This window comes from Haliaeetus albicilla, chromosome 10, assembly GCF_947461875.1.
Source record: "Haliaeetus albicilla chromosome 10, bHalAlb1.1, whole genome shotgun sequence".
NCBI lineage: Eukaryota > Metazoa > Chordata > Aves > Accipitriformes > Accipitridae > Haliaeetus > Haliaeetus albicilla.
The window spans coordinates 34,821,565-34,836,863 of record NC_091492.1 but is presented as its reverse complement, the minus strand read 5'-3'; the positions used below and the strand labels follow the sequence as shown (position 1 = coordinate 34,836,863).

Sequence of the window (15,299 nt, the reverse complement as noted above, 5' to 3'; positions counted from 1 at the left end):
CACCTTTTATTTTCTCCCCCGTAACACCGCTTAGTGCTGCGCCCTTCCAGAGCCTGCTTTAGAATTCAGGCCACCTCCGTATCTTTCATTTTTTTTTATCCGGCTCCTGCAACGAAACCGGAGCTGAAATACCAAATTAATAAGCCCCTTGAAATAAAACAGCGCACATACCAAGAGGTAAGAAAGATCCCTTCTTTTATTATGATTTTGTTTTCTCCAAAGGCCATAAGTAGAAGTTCTCATTGATTTCAACTGAGACACATGTCAGTTTGGGGGCCTTTATTTTAAGTAAATAAAGGGTTTTTTTTCAGATTGAAAGGGATAGAAGGATAGAGCTTTGGATAGAAGACTAATGCAGATTAGGTCAGTAGTATGCATAAGTAAGGGATATAAATTAAAATCTACCTAGAGTCCCTCACCAGAACACTTTTACACACTTGCTCTCATAAAATAGAGCGAGGCCTTCACAATAAAATAAAAAGCTGTAATTAAAACCCAGATAAAATAAACAAGCAAATCCTTTTTTTAAGGAGAGCTGTGCTCTGGAAAAAAAAAACAAGAAAAAAACATTTCAGAAGGAGCCATAACATTAGACCCTTTGGCCAGAAACCACTGAATGAAGGAGCAAACAGTTGACTGCTCATTTTCAGTAACTACCACATTACAAAGTCTCCACACGGACCCCAGCTACGGAACCGGATCAAGCACTTGTATGAATACCAGAATGCTTGGAGAGTCTTGTTCCACCCCTTCCGAAAGTGTTCTACAGGCAGGGAGGGCAGGAGAGCTGCTGCCTTTACTTGGTTTTTCTTCCACCACCTCCACAGAGGGTTGGAAACAAGAACCAGAAGTCAAACCACAGTTGGGGAAAGGAGAGCAAGAACCCCAAAACACAGAAAACTAAAGTCGATTACCAAAGGGAGACAGTCATCAGACACGTGCTTCCCACGTCATTGCACACATTCCTCTATTCTGACTTGATTAAAGCCCAGAGGAGGGCAGCACCATTCCTTTCAAGCATGCTAAGTGATTCAATCCCAAATATAGCAGATGGATAGATAGTTTCCACTAAAACCAGAAATACTAAACCAGTAGCAACACATTTAGTGATCCACCACAGGCAGTGCTAGAACGTTCATGGCTGCACACGTTGAACTGCAGTCCTAACAATTAATTTACATCTTCTCCTCACATCTCAACTACAGGTGTGTGAAACAACACCTCAGGCAGTAAAGGCCCAATTACACAGGTAGCCGCAGATGTATATTCTTGAGTCCGCCCAAGCATGCAGGCAATACTGGGAGGATGACATGTCCCAAAGAAAAGGTCTCACCTTGAAATATATGGTTCAGTCCACGTTCCAAAATTAAGACCTCTCACTGAGTAAGGAATAATTTCTTTTAGACTTGCAAAGCTTTAGAAAAACAGAAAATGTGTTTCAATGCCAAAAGAATTCACAGCGTCAGCATGATAATGAGTTCCTAACCCATTCATGTTATTCCCCAGGGAAGTCACAGACAACATGGAAAATAAAAGGGTAATAGTGTTTAGAGATCAGGTTAAGTAAAGGCGAAGAAAGTAATAATTAAAAAAAATAAAATCAAAAGTTCATGGAGTCATAACTTCATAATAATAATCAAAAAAGAGTGTATTAAAATGTTTTGCCCTATCTTTTTTAGAGATTATACATACTTAAAATACTATTTTCCAGGTAAACATATAATAAAAACATTATTCAAATAGCAATTAAGATATCTCACATTACAAGATTCTTTTAGAAAGCTTTCTCGTTACACCATTTTCAAGTATACCAGTCAGGTCAATCAGTCAGTGGTATAAAAAGCTTTTACTTTTTCTACTGCATTGTTTTCCCCATGCAGTTTCTCCTGGGCATCCAGTTCTTGTTCTGCAAGCACACAGTCCCCTGCTTTACGGGATTCTTGGATTTAGAAAGGCCACTTTTTTGTAGACAAAGGGAACTGCAAGCAGTAAGGGTCCCAGGTCCAGCCACTTACTGGCTCAGTCGGAATCATCATCACAACCATCACTGCCTTCAAGATCGCTGCTGTTCTGTAAAGTAAAATGGAAAATAGTTTGTATTTCATTTACATCTAGAGACTGACCTAAATCAGAGACATTGACTTTAAACATCTCCAAAAGTATAAGAAAATGGGGCTAGATCCCAACTTCATGTCTTAGACCCATCTATTGTAACAAACTTATGTGATGGTAAATGATGCTTCTTGGAACAAAAAAATTGTACATTGGACTACTCACCAGCAGAAGAAATTTCTTCTCATTTATATTTAGAACTGCACGATTACATCTGGCAGTATATAGGAAACTTAAAAGTGGGATAATAGCATGAAATGCTGATGTTTAAAATAAATGCAGGTGAGACAAGTTAACAAGTGCTTTTTTCATGCAAGTCCTTCCAAAGCTGTTTGCTACATCGTCTAAAGCCAGATTTGAGAATTTTATTTGTCTGCTGCAGAGAATTTATATCAAAACTGTATTAGACATATGCAAGGGCTCACCGATACTTGTTTAAAAATTAAGTCAGTTGTACAAAGCAGTATTAGGGAAATACAAATGTTAGCAACTTAGAAAGGAAACCGAAGTCTGAGTTCTTAACTGGGAGCCACTCCTTCAGGAGTAAGTCAATATGCTGCAATAAATTAGGGAGGTTTTTTGAAGCAAGTATTTTGACTGATATGATTGGCAACAAAGGATTTTATAAAGAAAGGCTAACATGACAATATGCCTGTAGTTACTCCTTTTTTTCCTCACCACCACTTGCTGAAAACATGTAAACCTCCAAATCCCATGAATTTAACATTGACAATTTAATATCCTACTACAAAAAAAAAATTCTGAGAGATTTAGACAGTTGCCTTTGTAACAGCAAGCACAGCTTATTGAAGTGCCAACAGCCTGCAAAATCTCAAAGGAGTCTGTCATACCATCCTTTATTTATCCTTCTCCAGACAGCTTGTTCTAACTATGATGCCAAAACTGTATTTGGTCAAGTTCATCCAAAGCAAGCAGACCTGCCTCCTACTAGCAATACATCAGTGATTTTGAACCTGTCAGCAGTAAGTCCTGTCAACATTATCATCAAGACCCCTGAGCCGGATAAGGACTCTGCACCATATGGTCTCTTTGGGTCCCCTTTAACCAAACTCATGTGGCATTTGTCATAACGTCCTGTCACAGATGTCCTCATACAGCAGTATACTTCAGAAAAACAATTACCACAAGTACAAAAATAACCCTGAGAAATTTCTGGTATTTTGCTTGTACTATTCAACAAGGCTGTAAATTTTATTTTATATGTTGAAACTCTTTCTCATACTCAAAAAAAAATGGCAGAGACAGGATTAAACCTAACGTTCTTCAGAGCAGGATGATTACCTGCACAACATAAAGCTAATGTTAAGGACTCCATTAAGTGAAAAAAGGTCATTATTTTCTTCTGAGTTGCACTACACAGAAGTTTTAGCCCTGCCCATCACTCATCCTTCAAGGATCTGCCAGCCCTCTGACCAAGAAAATTTGAATTACATGTAGAACTGTAAGGTTCTTCAGGTCACCAAGTCCAATGCCCCACTCAAGCAGAGCTTGCTTCAAAGTTAGATCGGATTGATCAGGGACTTGTCCAATCAAACACTGCTGTATTTTAAGTCACTTCAGTGGTTGTCAGTTTAAAGAAATACTTCGTGAGTTTGACTCAAGCTTCCTCGTGTGGTTTCCAACCTCCTTCTAGCATGCCCCAAACATCTTTCAGCTCTTTTCTTGTGAGGCTATTCTACATCTCAACCAGAAAAAAAATTTAACTTAAATTGAAATTTTCTTTTTATTAAAAACGTATTCTACACCTTTGTTTTACTGCAACTTACAGCCAACAGCATTCCTACTGTCAGAAATCAGATTCCGCCATATCCTGTTTCACTCAGTAGTTGTTCTGATGACCCATTTTGAGCTCATGGCAGATTTACTTTAAAAAGCTGGTCCTAAATTCCACACCCCCCACACCCCCCCCCCAATTCCAAACCTTATCTAGCGAACAGGGCATTACACAAAATGAGAATTAGCCCAAAATCATAGAATACAAAAAGCCAGCAGGTATTTAAAGATAAATTGTCAACCTGAAAACTAGTCTCTCAAACAGCTTCACAATAGCAAAGGCTGGTAACATGTCCACAATTTCTGTTGCCAGTTTATGATTCTGCAGATTGGCCTGTGCTTTAAAGCATTCCTTCCTCCCTCCCTCCCTCATCTGCCCCATGCAAAACCCTGCAAAAATAACACTCTGTACAGTTCATTCCACTATCATCAAGTGCACAAAGACAGAAAAGATAACACACGTTTCATACTCCAGATGACTGTCATCTTCCACGGCACATTCACAGAAAACAAAAACGTTACTAAGGGAAGGGCCACTTCAACTTGACAGCTTCCATTTGATAAAATAATAGCTTCAATCATTACCTTTGAATTTTTGTTGTTAGCTTGCATCCCAACAGCAGAAGAGTTGAAGTCATGAATGGAGAGGGTGTTTAGCCAGTTTGCCATGGATTTCTCCTCCCTTTCTGTGTTGATAATGGTAGGATAGATATACTGCTCTTTGAAAACAGCAATCTTCTCCTCCTCCTCTGTCCACTCCAGTGGCTCATGCAGCCCATCATTTCCAAAACGTCTGTTGTATTTTTCAAAGTGTACTCTTTCCAAGACCAACCCAAGTCCTGGGGCTTTGGGGACATCTACTTTCTCCTCTCCCCAGCTGCGCTCTATGATAGACTCAGCAGCATAACCTTTCACAATAGCTATCACCAGCCCAATCATCTTCCTTATTTGGTGCATCATGAAACTCTGACCTTTCACTCTGATCACTGCAAATTCCATGTTTTCCCTCACAAACGGCTCTCCACAGTACATCTCCATTATGTACCGCTTGGCACTGGGGTCCCTGGGTCCCTTCTGAGATGTGAAGTTGTGGAAGTTGTGTGTTCCTTTATAGCATGCAAGCAGTTTATTGACTTTTGCAAGGGTCTCTTTGTCCAGTCGATAAACCTCTTCTTGCACATCGTGGTCTTTATGGGCAAAGGCAAATGTTGGCAGCATGTAAGAGTAGGTTCTGGCATCACATTTGTTCTTGGAGTTGAATCCTCCAGTGACTCTCTTCAGACCTTGTTTTAAAAGTGACATTAGGTTTTTGAATCGGTAGGTTAAAACCTGATTGTGATCTCACCCCTACCAATAAGAATATTTTTCAAGTAAAATACAATCAAAAGATAACTTATTTTATAGGACCCTAATTTCAAACTAAGGGAAACATACAGATTTATGTTAAAACTAAACTGCTTATGAGTAAAATTATAATGGTAAGGGAGAGACCTTCTGCAGGAAAAAGCTGCTCTTTGAAAACATTTTCTCTGCCCATTCCAGTATCCTTACCCAGAATTCTGATGTGAGAAGGAAGATGGTTATTGATCTTTTCTAAGATGTCATCTATTAGCCTGACCTTTAGCGACACAATCTGTCCAGCTGCAGACACACCCTATAAAAACCATAAAACACACAAACACATAATTATGTACCTTGGAAGGTCTGGGATAGCACTTGCAGAATTGAAACAGCTGAAGAACAAGTTTATTCCTTTTTCTCACTGGTTATTTCAGGCTGAAGCGAGGCAAAGGCAAGGCCACAGGCAGAAATCCAAGTCGGAGTACTCCTGGAAGACCTGCTGGTGCTGTATAGCCATACAGCACCATAGCAGTCTTAGACAGCAGAACACTGCACTCCCTTCCATGCCATCGCACTCTATTTGACTGCTATTAAGTACAGCACCAACTGAAAAGAAATTACTTATACATAAGATCAGCCACGAACTCCAGTTCAGACTCAGAATCCCACTGTGGCAGGCTTAAAAACAACTGAGATGCAGCTAAACTCTCAAGCACCGCATCAACAACAATGAGAAGCAGCAGCAGGAAGTTGGGAGGCTGAAGCAGATGAATGTGACAGAAACACAAAGCTTAGGTATGAAGCACCAGCTTTACAAATACCATCTAATCAATATCCTGCGCTTTCTAAATATTTGCTTGCTCTTAAGTTTAGTAGTGGATGAAAGGAGAAGTTTCAAGCAGCATTAACTGTGAATAGTATTTGCTATTGGATCTCACTCTAGAGAACGCTTTACCAGTCAATCCCCGTAGCACTGGCAGGGGTGCACCAGAGTTTATGAGAGCACAGGCCCTAACCAACCTACCTTATCTGTTCGAGCACACCGTTGAAAAGACATTTTCTTCATATCTTCCCCATGGTTTTCTGGGATACAGCCTGATTGAACGAGGGCAGATACTAAGTCATCTTCAATTGTCTTGAACTGCGAAGATCCCACGTTTCTCTAAAAGAGGATATATAGTAAAAATAAGAACAAAGAGTAATAATTGGATAACTGAAGATGACAACTGAAAAATTTTGTTAATCAAACATTGCTGTGAAACTCTTTAAAAGTCTTCCCTTCACAGCCCTAAAAGCACTGCCATTCTCTAACAAGACTAACTATACTCTACCAGAGTGTGTTAATGAAATGTCTACATTCTGATTTACTTTTGACTGTTATTGCAAGTAAAGGATCATTTCTAATTTCACTGTGCAATACTTCCGCAATGGAGTTTTTTGAGGATTCCTTCAACTGCATGAAACAACACCAATGAAACACTGTTTCAGTGCCTGCAAGTTCACAGCTGCTGCTCAAAACCTAGCCTCTGCAAATTCTGTTTCTAAAAATTAGCTGGGGTTCTTTTGCTCAGTTCACCTGAGCTATTGTGTAACGCAGACTATGGTTTTCTCCAGTGACTTCTGCACTCAACTCACAGATGAACTTAACAGAAATGCACAGCCTTGTGTGTAAGGCTGCAAAGCACACACCCTTGACACGTACCATTCAATTACAAGAGCAGTAAAGCTGATAGGCACTTATACGGATGTGCCCACAAGCATAAGGTTTACTGTTGCTGAACAAATCTACTTTGCTGCATAAGCATGAAAGACTCCCTTCCTGTCTGTATGCAATCTTATCAATTATCCCGTGGAGCTTTTAAAGTACGCCTCAAGAGTGTATATGAGGCTTGCAGTACGCCGAGAGGAGCAGCAGATGGAGCAAGATCATCCCCTTGCTGCCAATACTGTGTGCAGCAAGACCGTCCCTGCACTGGCAGGTCTGGTGCTGGGGCTATGCTCAAATGCTGGTGCTGTAACAAAGCAACATCCCTTTTCTTCCACATACAAACATAGAAGTCTTGCAACAGTTTTCCTGTTTCTAAACTGCTACAAGCCACCCCATTAGAGTGCATCAGAAAAAGGAGGATTTAAAACGTCTTCAGGTACCAGGTAATCTTTCTAAAAGTACAAGAGACAGCAACATAGATGCAAATTTGTTTCATTCAAATACTCAGCCCAGTTCTCCGGAATCTGCGTGTATGGTGAGACAACTTGAGGTCTAACCTAAAAGAAACTTAGCCCAACTGCTTTGAAAAGTAAAGCTTCAACCACAAGCTGGAGCACTGGTGAAAAGGGGATCACTACACAGCGCTTCAGGTTTTGACAGAACTGCAGAGCCCGTGCTTTTAGTCTCCTCAAGAGCCTTCTCTGCAGCAGTTTTTGAAAGATCTTCTGCTGAAGCTCTATACTAAAGGCAGACTCACTAGAATCACCAAGTAGCAGAGATGTACCACTGACTTTTTTTTATTCAAGTTACTACCGAGCCGTTTGAATCCAGGCATGCACTGTTCCTGCCCTGGCTTTTCAAGCTGCAACTGCTTCCCTACTCAGTCATGATGACTACAGTTATAAACCTAACAGACTTCAGAAAAAAAAGCTGGCCACATTGTTTTGCCAAACCACGTACTTGCATCCCATGGTAGCCTTTCCCTGAATATGCCATCAACAACACAATCTTCCTTTTGGGTGACTTTTTACTCTGATCCTCCGTGTCTTCCTCATCCGCATCTCTCTTCAACCTTTTATTTTGATGTCCGTTTTCTTCTAGCCTTTCAACCACCTCACTGCTGCTGTTCAGTCTCTTCGCCGGGCTGGCAACCGCCGCTCTCAAATCCTCAGCCATTGTGAGAACCTGCAAGGGACAGGACAGCAGAGAGGAGTCGGCAAGAAGCTGAGGCAAAAAGCGAGTGCTCCATCCCGCGGAGCAGCAGAGGGGGGCACCCAGGGCTGTTGAACAAGCTGCGGGCAGGAAGGTCGCCCGCCCCCCGCTCCCTCCTAGGCCGCGTCGCCTCCCCCACGGCAGCCGCCGTCCGCCGAAGGAGAAGGGAAGCCGGGCCTGCACGGCCTGGCCCGCACGGCAGCCCGGCGGGCCTGCCAGGAAGACCGGCGTGCCGAGGAGGAGGAGGAGGCGGCGGCGGCGAGCCCGGGCAGCTCCCCCCGCGGCCCACCCGGCCTCTCCCACCTCCCCCAAGGCGAGCGGCGCAGCGCGGGCGGGTACGCACGCTGCGCAGCCGGCGCCAGGGCCCGCCGCACGCCGCGCTCCCCGGGGCGGAGAGGCCGCAGCTCACAACCCTCAGCCCCCACCGCAGCCGCAGCATCGTCCCCGAGCGCAGGCCGCGACGGGCGGCTCCGACGGGCGGGAGAGGCCGCGGCCGCCGCCGCCGCCCTCAGCCTCCCGCCTCCCGCCTCCCGCCGCCGCTTACGCGGGCGCTGCGGAGCGACGCCACCGCGCGGACGCGGCGCGACGGAGCCACGTGCCGCCCTACGGCGGCCGCGCGGGGACAGGGCGGGGCGAAGGGCGGTGCGGCCCGCGGCCCAGGTTCGGGGGGAGGGACCCGGGTTCGAGGCTTGCGGCCGGCGGGAGCGGGTTCCCCGGCCCGGGCGCTGCGCTGGGCCTCCGGGAGCCGAGCCTGGGGAAGTCCCTGCGGCTCCGGCAGGCGAGCCTCGTCCTGCCCGGAGCATCTGGCTAGGCGGCACGGTCTTCCTCTGAGTTTTAGAAAGGGAAGGCAAGGTGTCCCAAGGTCTGCCGGCGGGTTCCCGGCCTGAAGAGCCGGCGCTGGCGCCCTGCGGCCTGGCCGGCCTCCGGCCTCCTGCATTGGCCATGGGCCTCTCCCCCCGCTCGGTCCCACCTGCCGCGCACAGGGTCTCGGGGGCCAACACGTGCCTATTAGTGCCTTGACGATTAATAAGTCAAGCAACAGCAGGGGAGAAGGCAAACCAGCGAACGCGTTCCTGTGGTAAATATTAGCTGTGTAAGTAAACCGGTCCGTTTTTTCCCTTGCAAACCCGCCTGGGGAAAGTAGCGCTACTAACAGCATTGCAGTCACGGTGAGGGGAGGACAAGGGGGAGGAAACACGACACACAGGTCTGTCATCAAAAGCTCACGGTTCCTTTCCCAGAGGGGTGTAACGTTGGTCCCTGTCCCCCCCTTTCCACGCAGCTTCTGCTTGTGCCAGTATCGAGCACAAGCACCTACGGTTTTGTTTTCCTGTCAGGTTTTCCTCCAGCCGGCTTTCTCAAGCAATCGTTGTGCTCGTGTCTTCTGCAACAAGTTTTATCTGCAGTGATGCACTTAATGGGAAAGCTGAGTACAATAGGCACCCTTATCAGGCAACAGCATGTACCTCCCGAAAAGCCAAATGCACCTGGAAATTGTTTTGTTATGCTACGAGCTTCAGTGCTTTATAGGACAGAGCTACCCAGAGAGGACACGGGTTCCCTGGCATGCTGCAAGATTAGCGTAAGAGAGCTCCATTTATTCATTCAGATGGAAAATGGAAGGGTTGACGTTTCCAAGCAGGCCAGATTATTAAACATAGGCTTGTTATTTCTGCTAATAAGGGGAAGAAATGCAGCATGTCCTTTTTTGAACTGACACTTCTGAGTTATTTCAGTAGCGGGATGGGGCAAGGGGAAGATTTATCACACAGTCCCAGCTGCACTTTGTTTAGAGAAGTGATAAAAGATCGCCTGTCACAGTGCAGCACTGCTGCCAAGGGAAACGGGAATACAAATTTCTCTATCGCTTCAACCAGGGCGTCTGAATCTTTTTTTGCCTCATTTCCTTAGGAAGTGAAGCTTATGCAATTGTGCTGCCTGTCTGTCCACCGCCATCGCTTCCTCCTCCCTCCCCGCTGTGATTTCTGAATTTGGCTCATTTCAGCTAAATTTGAGAGAGGGAAGAAGGCCCCAGCTGATACGGAAAAACAGTGGTGGCACAGGAGAAAGACTTACATGGATACCCCAAGAGGGAAAAAGCTTTGGTACCCCAGCCTCTTAGCCATTCCAAGAGCAGCAATGGAGCTCCAGAACTGGCAGCACAAGCTCTGCTCTCGACCTGCCATGACACGTGCTGCCTCTTTCTTTTTAATTTCTCACCTATTTTATTTTTAAACAGGTAGCTACCAAAGGCAAGGAGACGTTAAAGCGACTTGCCAGGGTTGCCCCTGGTGGTCAGTTCTGTGGGAGTCGGCACCGGGGAGGCAGACCTTCAGGGATGTATAGCTCAAGCGAAAAGGCAGCAGAGACACGGCTGCAGTTTCTGGCGTGGAGCAGAAGGTCCAGTTGCAGATCTCCGTGTGGGGTCTGCGAAGCCAGCGTGCTTGCTTGGATTTGATTTGCAGTGCACAGCGAGCACCTAACATCTTCAGGAATTAAATTTACAAGGGATTTCATTCCTCTCACACGCATACCCAGGATTAAATTGGAATCGGTGCAAACAATTCGCAAAGTTCCCCGCTGTTTATGTGAGGAGCAGAACATTTCATACATAGGACTGGTAAAATTAAACTATGTTGAACAGTACATCTGCTTGGCCTTCAGTGAGAGCGCTGCCATCAAGTTTACTCAGCAGTGAAATCAGCCTCGTAAAAGCTTTCTAGGTACAAGCGCATCTGGGGACTCGCCGAGAATTGCACCTTTGTCAAACAGCTAGCTGGCTCGGGGAGCGAGACGGCTGCAGGAGAGGGGCTCGAGCGCAGTCACGTTCTGAGGCATATTAATTTTACCTTCATCATGACACCGGTATCGCTCCTCGCTCAAAATCGGTTTACGGGCGCGCTGGCAGGGGGTCCTTCAAAGCTGCTCTGGGGCAGTTCCCCGCCGCATCCCTCCCTCTCGGGGTCAGGCCGCTCACCTGGGCCGCCCCCCCGGGGCCGGGAAGCGGCCGCAGCCGCGCCGGCGGTCCCGGGGAGGGCGGCGGAGGGTGCCCGGGCGGCGGCAGCCTGCAGGTGGGGCTCTGGCAGCACGAACCGGCTGCTCCTCCCCAAAACTGCCTCGGCCCGCCGGCCTCCTCCTCTCTACCTTGTGCCGGGGAAGGCGGCGAGGCTCGGCTGCGGTTCACGGCCCCGGCTCTACAGCTTTTTCACTGCCAGGGCGCTGCTGACACGCAGCTGCAGCCCCTGGCCGGGGACCCGCTCCTTCCACCCCCAGGACACTCGGGTCGTTCCCCTCCGGCGGGCAGAGCGGGCCCCACGGCCACACGGCGTGCTCAGCCCCGCTGCAGCTGGCCTTCCCCTCCAGAGCAGCCTCCTGCCGCTTTGCTGTGGCGACGAGACCCCGGCAACTCTCTCGTCTTCCTCCCCGAGGCCTGCTTTGAATAAGGACTTACTTATTCCAAGAGGATTTGCTTTACATTTTCAGAGAAATATAATTTCTTTTAAATCAATAATAAAAAAAAAAAGCTCTGAAGAAACATTGTGTTTTGAGGGACGTTTTCTTCCAATTGTTTTCTGTTAAAGGGAAGGAAAAAACTGCTCAATTGATCTTTAATGAGTTTAAGGGGTGGGGAGTGCAGCGTACCCAGCAATCAGCTGTAGCAACAGACTTCAGCAGAGGATGAAAACCCACAGCCCTTCTGTCCCCCAGAAAAGAGGTCGGGGCTGAGGGTTAGTGTGTATCCTGGGACTTGCAGCGGAAGGATCTTCACTGCAGTGCCAGGCAAGCAAATCCAAAGCAAATTTGGGGAGATGCATCTTTCTCATGTGGACAAATATTCTTTGCTGCATGGCACCAGCAGTTCAGGAGATACCAAACATAGTGAAAAGCTCTTTACCTCCGTGCTGGGAACTGGAGACATGCTGCACTGCAAGGGACAAGGAGCACCTTAGTCTGCAGCTCCCCAGCAGCTATGTATCAGGGCATTACCTGGAAACAACCCCACAGAAGAACACCAGGGGAAAGCACTGGAAACTCTTTCAGCTGTGGAGAATGTTCCCGTTTGAGACCCAGTCAAGAGCTCTTCCTCCACCAGGTGTAACACAGGCCAGTCCTTTCTCGCTCGGAAGTGACGCAGCTGCCTAAAACATCTGAATTGGGGGAAGTTTAGCAACAATTCACTTATAAGTGTTCCAAGGTTACCTGCAGCAGGAACCCTAGCAGACTTGTAATTCCTCACCGCAGTGTATTAATGATCCCTCTGCCAACATAAGCAAATACTCACGCACAGCAGACACTGAGAAGCCGCCGAAGCCACGAACCCCACATGCCGTAGGTCTGTGGCACGTTGCCTTGTGCACTGCAGACTGGGGGATGACTTTTGGGGAGCTGACCCTTCTTGCACCAGGGCTTTGGATCTGAGCCATATTGTGGACACAGCCAGCCACGTTTACCAACGCGGGAGGTGGCTGGGTCCAGCTCCAAGGGATCTCTAATAGTAGCATCTGGGCCTCAGTGAGGGCTCATGAAGAACAACCATGAACATTTGGAAACTCGGTCACCCTCTGTCCACAGTAAGGGCAGAAACCTGTTTTTGACATTACTTGCTTAAGCTTATTCTTAGAAATAGGTCATTTAACATGTTTTCTAAAAGCATTCAAATCCCCTCCCAGGTTTCAGCTCCTAGGGCAGGTGGTGGTTTTGATCCTATTGTCCCTAAAAAAGCTGCTTTTAGAACAGAAATGTCCCAGGGAAGTTTGTATCTCTGCACTACGTGCCATCCCTCATGCAAGGAATGGCACCCATCATCAGCGCTACATTTATGGTAATTAATTTAAATAAATCCAACCTCTAGGATTTGTCTGGAGAGCATTAGCTCCTGCCCTGCAGAGCTGTGGTAACATGGTGCCTCCCCGCCACGCGGCCCTTCCCCTCCTTCAGCAAAAACCCTCCAGCCCTTACAACTTCCACGACTACTCACCCTGCTCAGGTGAGCAGGACTATCAGCCAGCACACAGGAGCGTGCTGCAACCAGGCACAGCGCGCCGCTGCAGGAGGAGAAGATGCTGTAGAGTTAAACAGTGCAGAGCTAAAACATGCTGTGAAGGAGTTAACTCCTCGTGAGCTTTAAAAGAGCTGGTAACTAAAAGCAGAATACTTGATCTTCGTATTGCCTCGGTTCAACACACACCCACCCGTTTCTACTTCCTTGATGTCACTAAACCACCTCTGATCTTTCAGAGTTGAATGAGCATGTTTTTGCTGACGTACTTACCAACAACTAAATATAAAATGTGGGAACGAAGCCAAATGCCCTGGAAGAATTGCTCGGGTTTGTTTTCTCCTCGAATCAACAGCGGCATAACGTCACAGTCAACATCTAGAAAGTTGTGCAATTTTCACTGGTGCTTTTAAACTGTTCAGGCCCCATGGTTTAGTGCTTTTAGAAGAGATTGTTTATTTCTGTTGTTTAAGTCTTCCCAGCTAGCACTTTCCCCCCTTTACTCTGCTGCCTATGAAAGAGTCCCATGGATTCAGCAGAGTATTCTCTATCCAGCCAGGCACGTGAGGCACAGTGGTCCATCTTTCATTTGGCTGCAGGTTTTCCACCTGAACCTTTAAACTTCTTCACAGGCAGCTTCAAAAGAAAGCCCCTCCCTTACCCTCAGCATCAGAAATTTGTATGTGTATATTCTTTACCCCAATCCCATGCTGCAGGGAACACACACGAGGTTTTTCTACAAAAGGGGGCTTTACATGTTAAAAACGAAGGAAACAAAAAACCTCATAAAACCCCCACCAAACCCCCCAAAACAAAGATCCAAGCTTGCTGAACTGCCAGACTTTAAGCAACACCAGCATTTATATTTATTTAGCTCTGACCAGCCTTCCAAGGGCTGCCATAGGGTCTCGCCCAGGTTGTACCACCACGACGCTTTCCCCGCATTGAAGTGCAGCTTCTCAGAGTTGTCCCCAACACCGATGCCGCTGCAGCGTGGGGCAACTCTGCAGGGAAACGGAATTGACTCTCCCTGCGTGTGAGTCAGCGTAAAGGACAAGTGACCAGAGCCCGGCCTTTCCAGGCAAGACCGTTCTCATGGAGCGAACGTGGCATCCAATTCCCTGTGGTGGGAAAGGCAGGGGCAGGAAATAGAAGTTATAAATAGGGCTGAGCACAAAAAAACAATTCCAGCTCATGGTTAATTAAGATTTTGAAATAGGGTCTTTCCTCACAAACACACAGTACAGTCCAGAAACTGTCTGGGGTGATGCTGAGTCACAGGGGGGCTAGTGGGCAGGACTCTCCCCAGGGATGCTCACAGCCAACAATAACACGCACAGTCCAGCAAGCGGAGTTTTGGGAAATGTTTGGTGGAATTACGGTATTTGGCTCCTGAAAGTTTACACCTCTTGTAAGAGTGGAAGGACTGGACTAATTAATTCAGGACCTCTCTCACCTCCCAGATGCAGAGCTTAGCTTTTCATCCGAGAATATTCTGAATCAGGCAGAGCAGGGTCTACAGCTACCCGTCTTGCACCTGAAGTCACGACCAATGCTCACAGCATTCTTGTTGTACTTTTTGCCACATTCAGTGATTTTTTGCATAGCTAGGCGGGCAAAGAGAAAGCAAAGCCACATGCCATTCTGTTCCAATAACAAACTGCAATAAGTACAAAGACATACACTGCGTCCTCACCGTTCCATACAGCCATCAGACACCCCTGCTCCAGCGTGCTTTGCGCTGGAGCGCCAAGTAATAAATCGCTACGACAGGTGATCTTGCAAATACTGAAACATGGGAGAAATTTAAGCACCTAATGGGATGGGAAGGGGCCTGCTATCAACTCCTGACAGAGTTTCTAACCGTAGCGGGAGGAGAGCATAGTCAGGTAATAAGGACAGATGAACCACTGACTACAGCTCCCACCCAGAAACTGGCTTCAACTTTTCCAAATTCAAAGGCTTCATCTGCGGATTTAGGCAACGTAGCTTGTTCTGTCGCAAGCTTCACCCTCTGTGAAAAGGGGTTAACAGCACTTTTTCACCTGAAAGGGCTGGTAGAACCACATACATTAAATACCTTACTCGGATACCACACTAAACTGGAATTACAAAGTACTGAAAGCAGGCCGC

General features: G+C 46.8%; 1 protein-coding gene and 1 long non-coding RNA gene across 4 annotated transcripts; one reads left to right on the top strand and one right to left on the bottom strand.

The window, feature by feature from the left end:
- Nucleotides 1-1,623: 1,623 nt before the first annotated feature.
- On the bottom strand, nucleotides 1,624-8,877 carry PUS1 (pseudouridine synthase 1). 3 transcript variants are annotated; one of them, XM_069794936.1, is made up of 6 exons: nucleotides 8,712-8,877; nucleotides 7,916-8,140; nucleotides 6,272-6,409; nucleotides 5,458-5,560; nucleotides 4,492-5,189; nucleotides 1,624-2,070 (listed from the first exon to the last, which is right to left on the bottom strand). In XM_069794936.1, the coding sequence occupies exons 2-6, from the start codon at nucleotides 8,129-8,131 to the stop codon at nucleotides 2,020-2,022; spliced, it is 1,206 nt and encodes a 401-aa protein (XP_069651037.1). In that variant the 5' UTR covers nucleotides 8,132-8,140; nucleotides 8,712-8,877; the 3' UTR covers nucleotides 1,624-2,019. The 3 variants fall into 3 exon arrangements, with proteins under 3 accessions (XP_069651037.1, XP_069651036.1, XP_069651038.1); XM_069794935.1 differs by lacking the exon at nucleotides 8,712-8,877 and adding an exon at nucleotides 8,511-8,704; XM_069794937.1 differs by lacking the exon at nucleotides 8,712-8,877 and adding an exon at nucleotides 8,593-8,704.
- Nucleotides 8,878-9,113: 236 nt separating this feature from the next.
- On the top strand, nucleotides 9,114-10,813 carry LOC138687463 (uncharacterized). The gene is made up of 2 exons (XR_011326644.1): nucleotides 9,114-9,260; nucleotides 10,407-10,813. It is a non-coding gene; the product is annotated as an uncharacterized lncRNA (long non-coding RNA).
- Nucleotides 10,814-15,299: the final 4,486 nt, after the last annotated feature.